At 54.2% G+C, this 15,530-nt stretch overlaps 1 protein-coding gene across 2 annotated transcripts; it reads left to right on the top strand.

Moving 5' to 3' along the window:
• Nucleotides 1–2,294: 2,294 nt before the first annotated feature.
• On the top strand, nucleotides 2,295–11,849 carry SPACA6 (sperm acrosome associated 6). 2 transcript variants are annotated; one of them, XM_059905951.1, is made up of 9 exons: nucleotides 2,295–2,808; nucleotides 3,090–3,167; nucleotides 9,088–9,156; nucleotides 9,854–9,877; nucleotides 10,246–10,323; nucleotides 10,454–10,563; nucleotides 11,000–11,156; nucleotides 11,243–11,453; nucleotides 11,755–11,849. In XM_059905951.1, exons 1-9 carry the CDS (start codon nucleotides 2,595–2,597, stop codon nucleotides 11,786–11,788), a joined length of 975 nt encoding a protein of 324 aa, XP_059761934.1. In that variant the 5' UTR covers nucleotides 2,295–2,594; the 3' UTR covers nucleotides 11,789–11,849. The 2 variants fall into 2 exon arrangements, with proteins under 2 accessions (XP_059761934.1, XP_059761935.1); XM_059905952.1 differs by lacking the exon at nucleotides 11,243–11,453.
• The last annotated feature ends 3,681 nt before the right edge of the window (nucleotides 11,850–15,530 follow it).

Here is a 15,530-nt window from a genome sequence, read left to right as displayed (position 1 = left end):
GCTTCCCCTCTGCTCTCACCCCCCTCCTCAGGCCCCAGGCAGCCCCGGGGCATGCTGGGAACCCAGGCCTGGGCTCTGGGCCAGGTTGTTGGGGGGGGGGGCGGCGGGGGCAGCCTCCTCCCTTCCCCTTCCTCCCCACCTTGGCCTGACTCTCGCCCCCGCCTGAGGGTCTGGGAGGTTGGGAAGGAGGGAAGGGGAATGAGAGCTGGGACCGTAGACCCGTCTCTGGCCCCTTCCTCCCCCCTTGCCTCCTCCGCCCCCTTCCCGCCTCTCCTCCCCCTCCTCAGTAGGTCGCTACCCCAGCCCTGGGCCCCTTCTCGAGCCACCCCAGCTCCAGACCTGGCTCCGAGCTGCTGCGAGGGGGAGGGAGAGAGGGAAGGAGAAAGGGAGAGAGAGAGAGAGAGAGAGAGAAGGGGAGGGAGGGAAGGGAGGAGAGAGACCTAGGAGGGAGGGAAGGAGAAAGGGAGAGAGAAAAGGAGAGAGACAGAGGGGAGCGAAGGAAACAGAGGGATGGAGAGAAGGCGGGGAGGGAGAGGGAGGCAAACAGGAAAAAGGGGGAGAGGAGAGTGAGACAGGGAAATTGAGGGAGAGAGAGAAGGAGAGGGACAAAGACGGGGTGGGGGGGGGGAGAAGAGGAGAGTGAAAGACAGAAGGGAAAGGAAAAGAAAGAGAAAAGAGAAAGGAGAGAGAACCAGGAGGGGGGGAGAGGAGAGAGAGACGGACTGAGAAAGGCACCGTGAGGAGGAGAAGGCAGAGCTGAGGGGGAGAATGGGCAGCGCAGAGCCGGGGAGAAGCACGCAGAGGCTGGAGGAAATGGAGACCAGGTAAGACAGAGACGGAGCCAGCGGCAGCAGAAAGAGACACGGCAGGATGGGGAGAGAGAAGCAGAAAGATGGAGATGGAGCCGGAGACAGTGAGAGCAAGACAGACGGAGCGCTGGACAGAGGCGGAGGCTCTCAGGTGCACAGACTCAGCCCAGGGGTGGGAAGGGTGGGTGCTGGTCCCGCTGCCTTGCAGGCCTGGCCCCTCCCACTCACCAGCTGGCTGGGGCTCAGCCTTCCCACCTGCAAAATGGGGGTGCTGATGGCACCTTGAGCCCCGGCCTGCCACATGACAGAGGCCTGGGGCGGTATCAGCGCTCAGGGATCGTAGCTGTCAGTGTTGTGCATGATGAGAGGCCAAAAGAAGGGAAGAGAGAGGGGAAAAAATACCCAGAAAGGCTTTGACGGTTTTATATCCCTTGGGCGGTCTCCACACCGGTCCTGGATTTCCGAATCTGACAGGTAGGTAGGGAACCGTCTTGTCCAAGGGACCAAACTCCAAAACAGGTGAGGTTCCCTCTGACCCGGGATCCAGGAAACCAGGCTGTGTCTTCTCCAAGGAGGCAGGCCTGGCCGGACTCCCAGGTCTGAGGGAGGGGGCTGGGGGCCCGGCTTCCTGGGTCCCCAGGGGAGAAGGGGGGCTGTGGACTTGGACTTCTGAATCTGGGGGAGGAGAGGGGGGTAGGGGGCCTGGATTGCGGGGACCTATGGGGAGGAAGGGGCCTGGGGCGTGAATTCTTGGGTCCCTGGTGAGGAAGGGGCCGAGGGACTGACTCCTGGGTTCCTTGGGGAGGAGGGGGCCGGGGGCCCGGATTCCTGGGTCCTGGCACCCACCCGTAGAACCGACCTTGCGGGGCCTTCGCCGCACACAAGTTCGTGTCTGTGGGTCCGTGTCGGGGGCTCACCATCGCGGCTGGGGCCTCCCCGGCCCTCCCCGCCCTCCCTGGCCCCCGTCTGTCCGTCCAGTCCATCCGTCTGTCTGTCCACCTGCCGCGCCCCCCGGGCTGAGGTAGGAGGTTGTATAGTTGAGGAGGACACCCACGGAGATCACTATACGGCCTCCTAGCTTTCCCCAGGCTGCGCCCTGCACGGGACGGCCCGGCGGGGACCCCTGACCCCGTCCCCTGCCCCACCCCGCCAGGCTAGGGAGAGGGGCTGCCGCAGGGATCCTGAGAGGAGAGGCTGGGCTGCTCCTCGTGTCCTCGTCCCTCCATCCCTTCCTCCCCCTTCCCTCGAAGAGTTCCTCTCCCATCAGGATATCTCTGCTTTGCTTTCTCTCTGTCTCTCCATCCCCGCTGGGTCTCTGCACAGTGACCTCTGAGACCCTGTCTCCATCTGTCTCTTATGGTGCTTTCTGGGTCTCTGACGCTCCCGATGTCTCTCCATGGCTCGGTTTCTGTCTTTCGGGCCCTCACGGTGTCTCTGTGCCATGTCCGTTTCTGCTGCACCCCACTACCACACCCCAGGGCCTGGCGGGCCCCCGCACACCGTACTGCCGGCCTCTGGGTCCCTGAGACCCTTTAACCTGTGAGGACGTCCAGGGTCACAGGTGAGGTTCTTGGGAGCCTGGCATCCGGCCCAACCATCAGCCTGGGGTCCGACCCTGACCCCTGACCCCTACCCCCACACACCCTTCCTCCCTGAAAACCCTGGAGCCTGACATTGGACTGGAGACTGAAACCCGACCTCTGACCCCGTATCTTGAGCCCCTCCCCCGCACCACGGTGACCTCACAAAAGTCTCCAGCTTCTCCACAGGCTGAGACCCTCCGCTATGGCCCTTCTGGCCCCAGGGAGCGCTGTGCCGTCCGCCCTGGTGGCCCTCACGGTTTTCAGGGCCTCCGCCTGGGCCTGTCTCCTCTGCTTCACGTCTTACAACGAGCGCCTCCAAATCTGCCAGATCTTCGCCGGCCTGGAGAGCCCCGACCTCGGGAAGTGTGAGGAGGCCTTCACAGATGCCTTTAAGGGCCTCCTGGACACTGAAATCAGTGAGGAGACCCCCCCCACCATCCTCCAGGGCCCCAAGGGGGGCATGTGGAGGGAGGGACCAGAGAGGCCTGGAGAGACTGAGGGGGACGAAGGCTCAGAGACGGGAGGATGGAGACTTGGGGGGGGGCAGAGACTCAGAGACGGGAGGACAGAGACTTTGCGGGGGCCAGAGACTCAGAGACGGGGGACCAGAGACTCAGAGAGAGGCAGAGGAAGGTCCACTTTGGGGACGTGGTGTTGGGGGACCCGCTTCGCCCCAGCTCCTGCCTCCGACCCCCAGACTACGATGAAAGGAGCCACCTGCACGACGCCTTTACCCAGATGACCCACTCCCTGCAGGAGGTGGCCGCCGCCCAGGGTGAGTGGGGCGGGGCCGGCAGCGGTGGGAGATGTGGGCTTGGAGCCCCCAGGAGATGGATGTTTGTGCGGGGAAAGCCCAGAACTTGACAGTGATCTCGGAGGAGGTGACGCTTGAAGCTGAGGGAGCTGGGCAGCTTTGTCAGGGAGAGGAGATGGGCAGGGGCTGGTGGGGACAGTGCAGAAGTAACTTAGAGTCTCAAGCCAGCTGAGATCAGGGAGATGTGCGTTCTGACCTCACTGTGTGGCTTGCCCTCTTCCTGGCTATGAGATTCTGGATGCATCACGCCCCCCCCGCCCCCCCCCCCGGGCCTCAACTTACCCATCTGAGAGATGGGACAATCTCCTTGCCTCCCAGGGTGGCCTCAGAGCTCAGTGAGAGGGAGGGGCACCCCCAGTGAGACAGACTTCAGGGAGGAGATCTTCCTCTAGGATAAAACACACATATTCTCTACAGTTAACAAAGTAATTCCACATTTTTGACATGTGAGGCTATTAGGGGGCCGGAAGACAGGTAGGAACAGGGAGAGAGAGGATGATTCAGGTGACAGCTGTGAAGGGAGACAGGCACATGTGACAGCCTTGGGGTGGGTGAGACACACACTGTAGAGAAACACATGCGTGTGCCGGGTGGGGAGGGACCTCAGGGCTGGGGCGGCCCTTGCGGCCCAGGGGCAGCCTGAGCAGTGATCACAGCAGGCCACCATGGTCACGTGACACAGGATCCCCCCCACCCCCACGCCCACAGTGTGCTGGAGACTGGGGGTGGGAGCGCTCACTGCTTTGCAGCATAAACTGGCCACGTCAGTGGTCTGGGGGCTCTGCACTTATTTCTGCATCTTAGCTGTTACTTCTTTTGCTTCCTGCTCTTGCCACGGAGCTTTTTGACAAAGATCCCTAAACATGACGAGGTTCCCATCTATCCAGGGGGTGCCCGGGGGGTCCAGCATGGAGAAGACTTCAGCTGTGGATCCCCCGCCCCCAACTGGAGAGCTGAGGAACTCAGAGCTGGCTGGGGAGGAGGGAGGAGGATTCCAGGAGATGCCTTTTCTCCCCAGTGTAGGCCAACTTGTCACAGAAGGTTTTGAAAAGAGCAGAAACAAGTCCAGCTCTGGGTGTAGAAGACCCTGGCGAGGGCTGTGTGTGGGACCGACTGGAGCAGGGGAGAGAGTGGAGGCTGGGAGGCCTGGGCGGAGGCTGCTGTGAAGGAGACCAGAGCTGGGGCGGGGGTTGTGAAGGTGGAGAAGAGGGGATCGGGTGGGGAGAGTCAAGGGCAGGAGGGATGGGGCTTGGATCTGTGAGCTGTTCAGGAAAAGGGGAAGAAGAGGGTTAGGGGCCGTGCCCGGGGTCCGGCTCCATGCCTGAGGGGGCAGTGGGTCATCCCTGAGACGGAGAGCCTGGGAGGAAGAGCAGGGGTGGGGGCAGATGGCCAGCTGGGCGAGGATGTAATGACTGCGAGGGGCCTGGGGGACATCCAGCGTTCAGCTGGGAGTCAGGGAGACTTGACACTCTGTCCTGAAGGAGCAGGGCTGTGAGCTGGGGAAGGGCAGGGTCAGCTCTGGGTGTAGAAAGATCCTCTGGGGCCATATGGAGGACGGACTGGAGGGAGATTGGAGGCTGGGAGAAGCTGGTACTCCACAGGTATTTATTGAATGTGACAGGGACACAGCTGTGACCAAGAGTGCAAGCCACCTGCCCTCAGGTTGCTTATGTTGATTATTAGACATAATCAGTGAAATGCCATTGATGTCAGTTGGTGATCTGTGCTGTGGAGGAAAACAGAAGGGGAAGGGAATGGGGTGGCCAATGTGGTGATCAGGAGAGGTGCAAATGAGAAGGTCCAATTGAGCAAAGACTGGAACGAGGGGACAGTGAGAGCCATGCAGATAACCTGGGGAGAGAGCTTCCAGGCAGAGGGAAGAGCCAGTGCAAAGGCCCTGGGGCCAGTGGTTCTCTAGCCCCACAGTGTATGTCAGAACCTCCCGGGAGCTTATTAAAATGCAGACTCCTGGGCCCCACCCTCTGTTTCTGAGCAGTAGGTCTGAGGTGGGGCCCAGAAATGGACATTTCTAACAAGTTCCCAGGAGCTGCTGCTGCTGTTCTAGGGACACACTTTGAGAACCGCTATGGCGGGCCCTTGGTCTGACTTTAGCCGAGGTGGTTTCTCTTTCCAGCTTATACCCAATGACCGTCACTTTAGCCAGTCTCTTCGGCTTTTGCTTTTGATATGGGGAAGCCATTGGAAGATTTTAAGGAAGGAGGGTGTCTGACTAAGGCCACGTGGGTCAAGGGCTGAAGCAGAGAGACCAGTGAGGTCAGTGGTGGCTCGGACCAGATGTGGTGGTTCAGGTGGGCCCAGACCAACCTGCCCCTTACATGGAAGATGCTGTGTTTTGTTTATATATTTTTTTGCTGGCCATGCGGTGCGCCATGCGGGATCTTAGTTCCCTGACCAGGGATCGAACCCATGCCCCCTGCAGTGGAAGCTCAGAGTCTAAACCACTGGACCACCAGGGAAGTCCTGGCAGAGTTACTTGTTAATTATCTTCCTAAAGGATATCCTTGCATCAGCCCTATGAGGTGGAGTTTTATAGCCCCATTTTCCAGATGGGCAAGTTGGGGCTCAGCTGGACAGGGAGGATGGACCCAGGAGATATCTGGACCCGACATATATGGGGTGAGGGGTATGGGAAGAATCGAGGATGACTCCCGGGTCTCTCCCATATGGAGGACCTGAGAGATGGACATGCTGACTCAGAGTGGCTCCCGGTGGTGGCAGGTGACACTGTTAGTGTATATAAACCATGGAGTGGCTAATATGGTGTCAAGGAGGGCAGTGTGTGTACCACAGGTAGTGGTCGCATGTGGAGGCTCTGGAGTGGGACCACCTGGGTTCAAATCTAGCTTTGTGACCTTGGGCCGCCTTCCTAACCTCTCTGTGCCTTGGTTTCCCCATCTCAAACTTGGGGATGGGAATACCAGTAGGTGACCCTTCTATAACACGGTGTGCCAGGCACCCTTCCAAGCACTTAGAGACATTATCCCACATGGTCATTAAATGGTACCTGGCGCATAGTTTGGAAGGGGAATGCTTTTATGTTGTATGACATTAAATCCTCCCCGCCAACCCTGTGAGGTAGACACCAATATTGTCCCCGTTTTATGAACGAGGAAACTGAGGATCAGGAAGGTTAAATACTTGGCCGAGGTCACATAGGGAGGAGGATGTGTGATGGCTAGCTCAGGTGTGAGACAGGTGTGCTTATAATTGGCAGAGACAGGACTCAAACCCAGATGATCAGAAACAGTTGAAGTTCCTAATGAAGCACCTCTTTTGGGGGAGACTTTATAACATCCACCCGCGCCCCCCCGGTGGTTCAGTTGATATAGCCCCTGCCCCTTGGCCTCTCTGGATATTTCACTCCATCCCTACTTCACTCCCATGCTTCTCCCCTGCCCCATGGCTAACTTGGTGTATCCCTTCCCCATGAGTCATTTGGTTTGGTCCACAGATATTCCTTATATATGCCTCCTCCAACATCCTGGCCTCTCATTTGAGCACCCAACTCGGACCACATCCTCCTGACCATCCTGCCATCTCCAGACCACACGCCTGCCTTGTGGCCAAGGAGAGACCACTAAGTCCTTGACTCCTCATTTTAAACCTGCTTCCTGGCTTCAGTGCCCCCTCCAGCTTCTACCCAATGATCATCACTTCAGCCAGTCTCTTGCCAGTATTCTCAATTCCCTCTTGTTTTGTATGGTTTTAAATTGCAGAGAAACCTGCAATGGCTTAAGTAAGCTAGAAGTTTATTTCTCCCATAAAAAAAAAGTCTTGAGGTAGGCACTTAAGGCTAGTATGGCAGCTCCATTTTCCTGGGAACCCAAGCCCGTTCCAACTTTCTGCCTTACCATCTTAGAGTATACCCCCTTATCCTCATGGTCCTTTATAACTGCTAGAGCACCAGCCATCAAATCTAAGTTTCGGGCAACAGGATGGAGGAAGGGGAAGGGATCAATAATATGGCACCATTTCTCTCTTAAGGCTACTTTCTGTAACTCACACATGACATTTGCACTTAATCTCAAGGAGCAGAAGTTGGTCATATGATCACAACTAGGTCACATGACCACAACTAGCTGCAAGGGAGGTTGGGAAATGCAGTCTTTTAGCTGAAGCTGGGAAGGGTGCTTTCTCAGCTAAAATGCAGTATTATGTTACTAAAGAGAAAATAGATATTTTGAGGCAACTGGCAATCCCTGTGTATTTGTTTGCTAGGGCTGCTGTAACAAAATACCACAGACCGGGTGGCTTAAATAACAGAAATTTATTTGTTCACAGTTTTGGAGGCTAGAAGTCTAAGATCAAGGTGTCAGTGTCAGCAGGGTTGGTTTCTTCTGAGGCCTTTCTCCTTGGCTTGTAGATTACTGTCTTCCCTCTGTGTCTGTGTCCAAATTTCCTATTCTTCTAAGGACATCAGTCATATTGGATTAAGGCCCACCCTAAAGACCTCATTTTAACCTAATTACCTCCTTAAGACTCTATCTCCAAGTACAGTTACATTCTAAAGGCCTGGGGGTTAGGACTTCAACATATGAATTTGGGAGGGACACAATTCAGCCCATAGGACCCTGCCACGTTTCTTGACTTCCAAAACCACCTCCCTCTGTAAATCATTCCACCCATCCACTTTGAAAAAGCCCCAAAACCTTACAGCTTGGAGGCCATTTCAGTGGTCAAAACTCAAACATCCATAAGGACAGAGAACATAAAAAGAGTGAGGGACTTCCCTGGTGGTTAGGACTCAATGCTTCCACTGCAGGGGGCACAGGTGCGATACCTGGTCGGGGAACTAAGATCCCACATGGTGCCATGTGGCATGGCCAAAAAAAATAAAGAAGAGAAAGAAAAGGGGAAAAAAAGGAGTGCAAGAGGGATAGAAATGAATAGGCTGGGAGCTCTGTAAAAGTGAGTGTGTGCCCTGTCTGAAGGGGAAGGCTGCTACTAAGCTCCAGCTCGCTGCTGCCTCATGGAAATACCGTCTCTCTTACAGCTCTTCCAAGTTTCTTAAAGGGATGCCAAACATTTTATGTGACTTTTCCCAAATTTTACATGATGGCAACTGGTTCATTTTTAAAAATACTTTCCAGGCCAAATATAACACATCCAAAGGATGGATTGGGGCCACTGCCTCCAGCTGTGGTCTCCATTCCAGTTGGATCCTGGAATTCATTCTACACATACTTATTTCTAAGACTCAGGGCCCTCTCCTGGGTTCTGAGGACACAGCACTAAGAGACAGACTTAAATGATCACTATGTATATATAAATGTATGTATTTGCAAACTGGTGAGAGCTATAATGGAATGAATGGGGCACTATTAGAGACAAAAATAGGGGACTGGATTAGATTATACTTGTGGTCAGGGAAAACCTCTAAGGAGGTGACACAGGGTGTGACATGAAGGATGAGTAGGAGTAGGGGTAGAGATGTGCTAGAAACTGAAGGTGGCATGTGCAAAGGCCCTGAGGTGCTAGAAAGTATGGTTCTTTTCATATTAGGGGGAATGAAAGGTGGGTATTAGGGATGGAATAGAGAGGGAGAGTAAGCCAGACCATATAGAGCCTCGTAGGCCTTGAAAGAAATGTGACCTTTATCCTCCCTTTCCCCTCAACAAGATAACACAGATGATGCTGAGGGGTTCCATCAGAGAGATTAGTCCAGAGTCAGCAGAAGGAAGGAGATGTGGGGATTTGTCAGCCTTTGGGGTAGACAGGGTAGGAGGATGTGACATATACCAGAGACATGGGGGTGGAGAGGGGTTGGGGGAGGGGCACAGGCACGATGACAGCGAGTCCTGTCAAGCTCGGCCAGCCTTGGGGAAGGGTCTTTACTACAAGGACTCCCTCTACCCTCCAGGGTCCTTTCGGGTTGCCTTTCCTCATGCCGCGGAGAAAATACAGAAGATTATATTACAGCTTAAAGAAGGTAAAATAGACCATCTCCTTCCCCCAGGCACAGACAATTAGAAAACCCCACTCCCGAGACCCCCATCTGCTCCCTTCAGCGCAAACCCCTGGCCCGATCTCTGAGCCGAGCTTCCCTTGGTGGGTCACTCGGGTCACAGCCTCTTCCTCTGCTCGGACCACTGTGGGTCCGGCCCCGCCCCTCCGACGGAAGGTTATCTCTAGCTGGGACCGCTTCTTAGGACAGTCCTGTCCCAGATTGGCCCGGGCCTCTTCCTGGATCTCTGTGTCTGGCCCTGTGCACTCTCTGAAAGGTTTCCTTTCCAACCGGGCCGCCTTAGGGCCGACTTCCAGCCCGACCACACCTCTAACTGGGCCCCCTAGTTAGACTGTCCCCTCCGAGCATCGCCCAGGATCTAAGCCCGCCCCGCTTGACGGGATACACCGGAGCTGGCCCTGCTTCCTTGGTGAGAGCAGCGGACCTGCCGCCCTTTTCCCCCGACCCCGTCTGCCTGACCTCTTAGTGGAATGCTGCAGGCCTGGCCCCGCCTACAGGTGGAATGCTGCAGGCTTGGCCCCGCCCCCTAGGTGGACCGCGGCAGGCCTGGCTCTGTCCTCTTGGAGGAATGCATCCGGCCCAGAAACGTTTCCTCTAGGGGAACTTCAGGTGGGCACCTGCCGCGACTTACAGGGTAGTAACGCTTGCTCTCTCTCCGCAGTCCGGGCCTGCATCCCTCCCTGCGGTAAGCACATCATTCAAAGCTCAGAATTGCGGGGAAAGGGAGGTGGTAGGGGTCGAAACCTGGGACAAATGGGAGAGGATGGGTGGGCCTCTGATCCTAAGGGGGCCAATACGAGCCATGGGGAAAAGTAAGTAAACCAGGTATTGTTCACAAACCTCATAAAAGGTGGGTCCGAAAACCAAAGCAAACCAATAGGAATCCTAGAGGCTGGAGAGTGGTGAGAGCTGGCCAATGAGCACAGGGAAGGCGGGACCCAGATTCTGTCTGGCAGGTAGACTCCAAGGAGGTTAAATACACCTTAAGGTGGCCGAAGGGACCCGGGCTAGGGGAGGCAGATGGAGCCCAGATCCAGCGTTCCCGTCCCATAGGACTCCAGGAGGTCGCCCGGCGTTTCCGCTGCCGAGGGTGCTACTCCACGGTCTGCGACCTCCCGCTAGACTGCCCAGGTGAGGGGCGTGGCCTTGAAGGGCAAGAAACCTGAAAAACTGGAAGAGGGAGCTGAGTGAGGAGGAGGCGTGGTCTGGTGGCGGGGCCGGACGTGGGCGGGCCGAGGCGGTGATGCGGGCTTGTCTTCAGTTCAGGACTTGACGGTGACTCGGGGTCATCAGGCTATGTTCTTTTGCACTGTGAACTTCCAGCTGCCTAAGGAAGAGATCACCTATTCCTGGAAGTTCGCAGGAGGAGGTGTGAGTCGGGGAGGGTCCAGCATGAAGAGTTTAGGAGGCGGGTGATGCTTTACTAGAGGATGGGGAGTCAGGATGCAGAGGGTGGGGACTCGGTCTAGATTCAGACTTCGTGCAAGGGGAGGGTCTCGGCATTTAGGGGTAAGGGGCAAAGCTCACAATGCAGAACCTGAGCTCAGGGGTGGGTTATCCGTAAAGGTTTTCGGCGGGAGAGCAAATACTAGGCCCAAGAGGCGGAGCCAAGACTTAGGAGGCGGGACTATGCGTGAAAGATCGACAAATAAGAGCTGAGGGTGGGGCCAGGGCTCAGGAAGGCGTGGTCTAGCTCGGGGGCGGGGCTTTACGTTGTGGTTTGGCGAGTCGGGGCGGAGAGAATCTCTTCTGGGCGAGGGGCGAGGGGCCCCCCTCCTCTCGCCGCTCCAGCCCGAGCGTCCCGCAGCTCCGGACTCAGGACCTGTCCTACTTCCGAGAGATTCCGCGGGCCCGAGGATACCTGGCACGGATCCGGCCGGTGCAGCCCACGCACCGCGGGACCTTCTCTTGCGTGATCACACACGACCAGCGCCCCCTGGCGCGGCTCTACTTCTTTCTGAATGGTGCGGGCGGGGCGGAGCTGCGCGGCAGGGGCGGGGCTACGTGAGGGGTGGGGGCTCGCGCCCGGCTGACGTGCGCGCCCCCGCAGTGACAGGTCCGCTACCGCGCGGGGAGACTGAGCTCCAGGTCGCTTTTCGGGAAGTGTTGCGCTGGGCGCCACGGGAGGGGGAGATGATCGAACCCTGGACGCCCAGCCTGGGCGAGCTGCTGGCCAGGCCCGAGGCTCTGACGCCGGGCAATCAGTGCCTGCTCGCGGTCGCTGTGGCCTTAGCCTCAGCCAGTGCGACCGTGCTGGCGTGGTGAGTCCCTGGGACCCCAGAATCCCAGCATCTGGCTCTCCTTTCCCAGACCCAAGGGTCTGGGTTTCCAGCCCCTCCTGCCTCAGATCCGGAAGTCCGAGTCTCCAGACCCTCTTACTCAGGAGTCCAGGCCCCCACCCACTCCTTCCTCAGACCAGGAGTCATAACCCCCAACCCCTATTTTCTCAGATCTAAGAGTCCAAGCCCTATCACCCACCTTTGGGACCTAGGCTCCAGGACCCAGATTTCTGGTCCCCAGCCTCTCCCACACACACACACGAACATCTCCTTTTTTCCCCAGGGTATTCTTTCGATGGTACTGCAGCGGCGACTAACAAAGGTATCTTTTTTATCCTATTTCCATCCCTAAAATAAAGAATCTATTTCAGCTCTCTAGATTCTTTCATCTTCGAAGGTGGTCACTACTAACTTAGGAGGAAGAGCGGCACACCCCAAAGATGCCCAGGTGCCCATGCCCCCCTAACGACGGTAAGAGGCGCAGCTGTCGCAGGGCAGGGTCCTGTACCGAGGCTATAGGTGCAAGCCCAGGCCCCTCCCCGGATTTGTGGCAGCGTCCTGGACATTTCCTCCTGCAGCAGTCACCCTTAAAGAGTCCTTGATATCGCCCTGAAAGCCTGTTCCTCCCCCAAGACTTTCTTGCTGTCGTAAAGGGCACCATCATCCATGCAGCTGCTCAACCAGAAACCGAAGTTGCGTTTAATTCCTCCTCCACTTCCATTCTAGGTCCAAATCTCAGCCTTTTCAATTCCTAAATATCTCATGGAGCTGCGCTCTCTCCGTGGTCCGCCACCATCTCTTGCGTGGATCACTGCGGCAGCCGGTCGCCACTGGCCTCCCTGGCTCTGCTCAGCCTTGTGTCAACGCAGTCCATTCTCCACAAAGCAGCCAGAGTGATTTTTTTTTTTTTTTCCTACTTTGGCTAAGGTTTTATTTTTTTAATTTTTATTGGAGTGTAGTTGATTTACAATACTGTGTTCCTGCTGTACAGCAAAGTGAATCAGTTATACACATACATATATCTACTCCTTTTTAGATTCTTTGCCCATACAGGTCATTACAGAGTATTGAGTAGAGTTCCCTGTGCTATACAGTAGGTCCTTATTAGTTATCTATTTTATATGTAGTAGTGTGTATATGTCAATCCCAACCTCTAGAGTGATATTTTGAAGTTTGTCAGATCAGGTCACTCCTCTGCTCAGAACCCTTGAGTGGCTCCCCGTTGCCATTGGAACAAAATCCAGTTCCTTGTCAAGGCTTCCAAAGGCCCCGAAGGTTCTGGTTAACTTTGTCCCACCCCACTCTTCCCCCTTGATCTTTCTATCTTGCAGTTCCTCTGGCCTTTGCTCATTTGTTGCATTCATCATGATTCTTCGCACTCTCTCTAGGACCTGGGTACATACTATTTTCTGCCTAGAATAATGTTCCCTTTTTTGTCTAGTTAACTCAGTTATGATTTCCCCTGAATGCCCTTTACATGCATTAACCCATTTAATCTCCAGGACAAGGCTGTGTGGGCGGGCACTGTGTTTGCGTGCCTGACTCCACCTCTCTCTGCTCCCCCTCTTTACTCTCTAGCCCCACTGGCCTTCTTTTTTTTGCCCCTTGAACATGCAGAGTTCAGTCCTGTCCCTGGGCCTTTGCACATGCTGTTCTTCCTACTTGAAATGACTTTACTCTGAACCTCACAAAGCCACCTCCCTCTCATTGCACAGGTCCCAGCTCAAATGTCACCTCTGACTAGTTCCCTCCTCCCACATGACATCCCCCTATTTTATTTTATTTATTTTTAATTTTTAATTTTATTTATTTATTTATTTATGGCTGTGTTGGGTCTTCGTTTCTGTGCGAGGGCTTTCTCCAGTTGCGGCAAGCGGGGGCCACTCTTCATCGCGGTGCGCGGGCCTCTCACCATCGCGGCCTCTCTCGTTGCGGAGCACAGGCTCCACACGCGCAGGCTCAGTAGTTGTGGCGCACGGGCTTAGTTGCTCCGCGGCATGTGGGATCTTCCAGGACCAGGGCTCGAACCCATGTCCCCTGCATTGGCAGGCGGACTCTCAACCACTGCGCCACCAGGGAAGCCCCTTATTTTATTTTTTATTTTTTAATTTTTTTTGGCTGTGCCACGAGGCTTGGGGGATCTTGGTTCCTGACCAGGGATCAAACCCGAGCCCTCAACAATGAAAGCACTGAGTCCTAACCACTGGACCACCAGGGAGTTCCCAACATCCCCCTATTTTAGCTTGTGCATTATATGTGTTCAGACCTAATGTAGCCTTATTTTTTAATTTGGTTTTGTGTCTTCCCCGCTTGAAAGGTAAGCTCCTTCATGTTCTTATTCACCGATGTGTTCCCCTTCACTGATTCATTCAATCAGCACATATTTACTGAGCGTTTACTATGTGCCAGGCATTTTCAAGGCACTGTAGACACAGCAATGAAGAAATCAGAACAGACAAAAATCTGCACCCTCAAGATAGGCGGAGGGGATTAAGAGATACAAACTATTATGTATAAAATAAATACGCTACAAGAATATAATGTATGGCACAGGGAATATAGCCAATATTTTATAATAACTTTAAATGGGAGTATAATCTATAAATTATTGAATCACTCTGTCGTATGCCTAAAACTTGTATAATATTGTACATTAACTGTACTTTAATTAAAAAAAAATTCTGCACCCTCATGGAGTTTAGATTCTCATCGATGGTCAAAAAATAAACAAGAAAATTATGCAAAAATGTTCACCAAGGCATATGATAATATATGTGATGGAAAAAATAAATCAGGGAAACAAATAGGGGATGTTACGGGGAGGAGGGTAGCAATAGGATCTTTGGAGAAGGCCTCACCCAAGAAGGTGCCCCTAGAATAAAGACTTGAAGGGGATGAGGTATGAGCCATGTGGATATATGTGTTAAGAGTGCTGCAGGCAAAAGAAACAGCAGGAGCAAAAGCCCTGAGGCAGGGGTGTGCCTGGTGTGTGGAAGAATAGCCAGGAGTTCAGTCCACTGGGAGCAGGGCTTTAGGAAATGAGTATGCAGTGAGGTCAGAGAGAACACGAGGGGGGGGGGGCCAGTTCATGCAGGACCTTGGCCACCCTAAGGTCTTGATTTTCCTCCGTGTGAGATCATGGTGGTTTTTGAGCCAAGGAATGTCATGACTTGATTTGATTTACATAGTTCCTGCATGGATAACAGACTGTAGGGGGCAAGGGTGGAAGCAGAGGTCACTGTTAGGTGGTAATCCAGGCATGAGATAGCAACTTTAATCCAGGGAAGAGATGCAGCTCGGGGACAAAGCAGTGACAGTGAAGGTGAGGAGAGTGGTCCTATGTCTGTCATGTAGGTAGAACCAGTGGGATTTGCTGATGGATCAGAATGTTGGATATGAAAGAAGAGACAAGGGTCAGGATCAATGGTCAGGACAGCAGCAATGTCCAGTAGAACTCTCTGCCTTGATGGAAACGTTCTAGACCTGCCCTGTCCAGTGTGGCAGTGACCAGCCACGTGTGGCCATGAAGCACCAGAATTGTGGCCAGTGCAACTGAGGAACTGAATTTCTGATCTTTAATAGTTTTAATCATTTAAATCGTCCCACCTCTGTGACAACAGAAGTCACAGAGGCATGTGTCTGGGTATCCTTAACTAGGGATCAGAGTCTCTTTGCTTAATTGACTAGGAGCTCCTGGAAGGCAAATTCTGCCTCTTAATTGCTTCTGTATTTGCAAACCTGGCAAAGTGTGTGGAATTCAATAGGAAACTGATAAATGTTTTTGTGGCCGATTGAATCAAAGAATAAATGAAATGAAATGATAGTGTCGGGTACATAGTAGGTGCTCTGTAAGTATCTGAATGAGGAGTTGAGAAATTCCACCCTCAAAACAACCCTAATCCACGGGACTCCTATCCCTGTGTTCCAAAGAGGGAGTCCAGGCTCCGAGGAAGGAGGGTATCCTGTCTAGTTTCAAACAGCTGGCACCCCAGACGGAGCCACGAGTTCCCAGTTCTCAACCATTCAGCCCCCTTAATTCTCAAAAAAAAAAAAATAAAG

This window comes from Balaenoptera ricei, chromosome 19, assembly GCF_028023285.1.
Source record: "Balaenoptera ricei isolate mBalRic1 chromosome 19, mBalRic1.hap2, whole genome shotgun sequence".
In the NCBI taxonomy this organism is placed as follows: domain Eukaryota; kingdom Metazoa; phylum Chordata; class Mammalia; order Artiodactyla; family Balaenopteridae; genus Balaenoptera; species Balaenoptera ricei.
Note: the sequence above shows the minus strand (reverse complement) of the source record. Positions and strands in the feature narration are given on the sequence as shown.

Excerpts from the sequence above, each read along its gene's own strand:
- SPACA6 (XM_059905951.1), top strand. The coding sequence starts at position 2,595 with ATGGCCCTTCTGGCCCCAGGGAGCGCTGTGCCGTCCGCCCTGGTGGCC. Across the intron at positions 9,157-9,853 it reads TATATTACAGCTTAAAGAAG|TCCGGGCCTGCATCCCTCCC; the intron begins GTAAAATAGACC and ends CTCTCTCCGCAG. Across the intron at positions 11,157-11,242 it reads GCTCTACTTCTTTCTGAATG|TGACAGGTCCGCTACCGCGC; the intron begins GTGCGGGCGGGG and ends GCGCCCCCGCAG.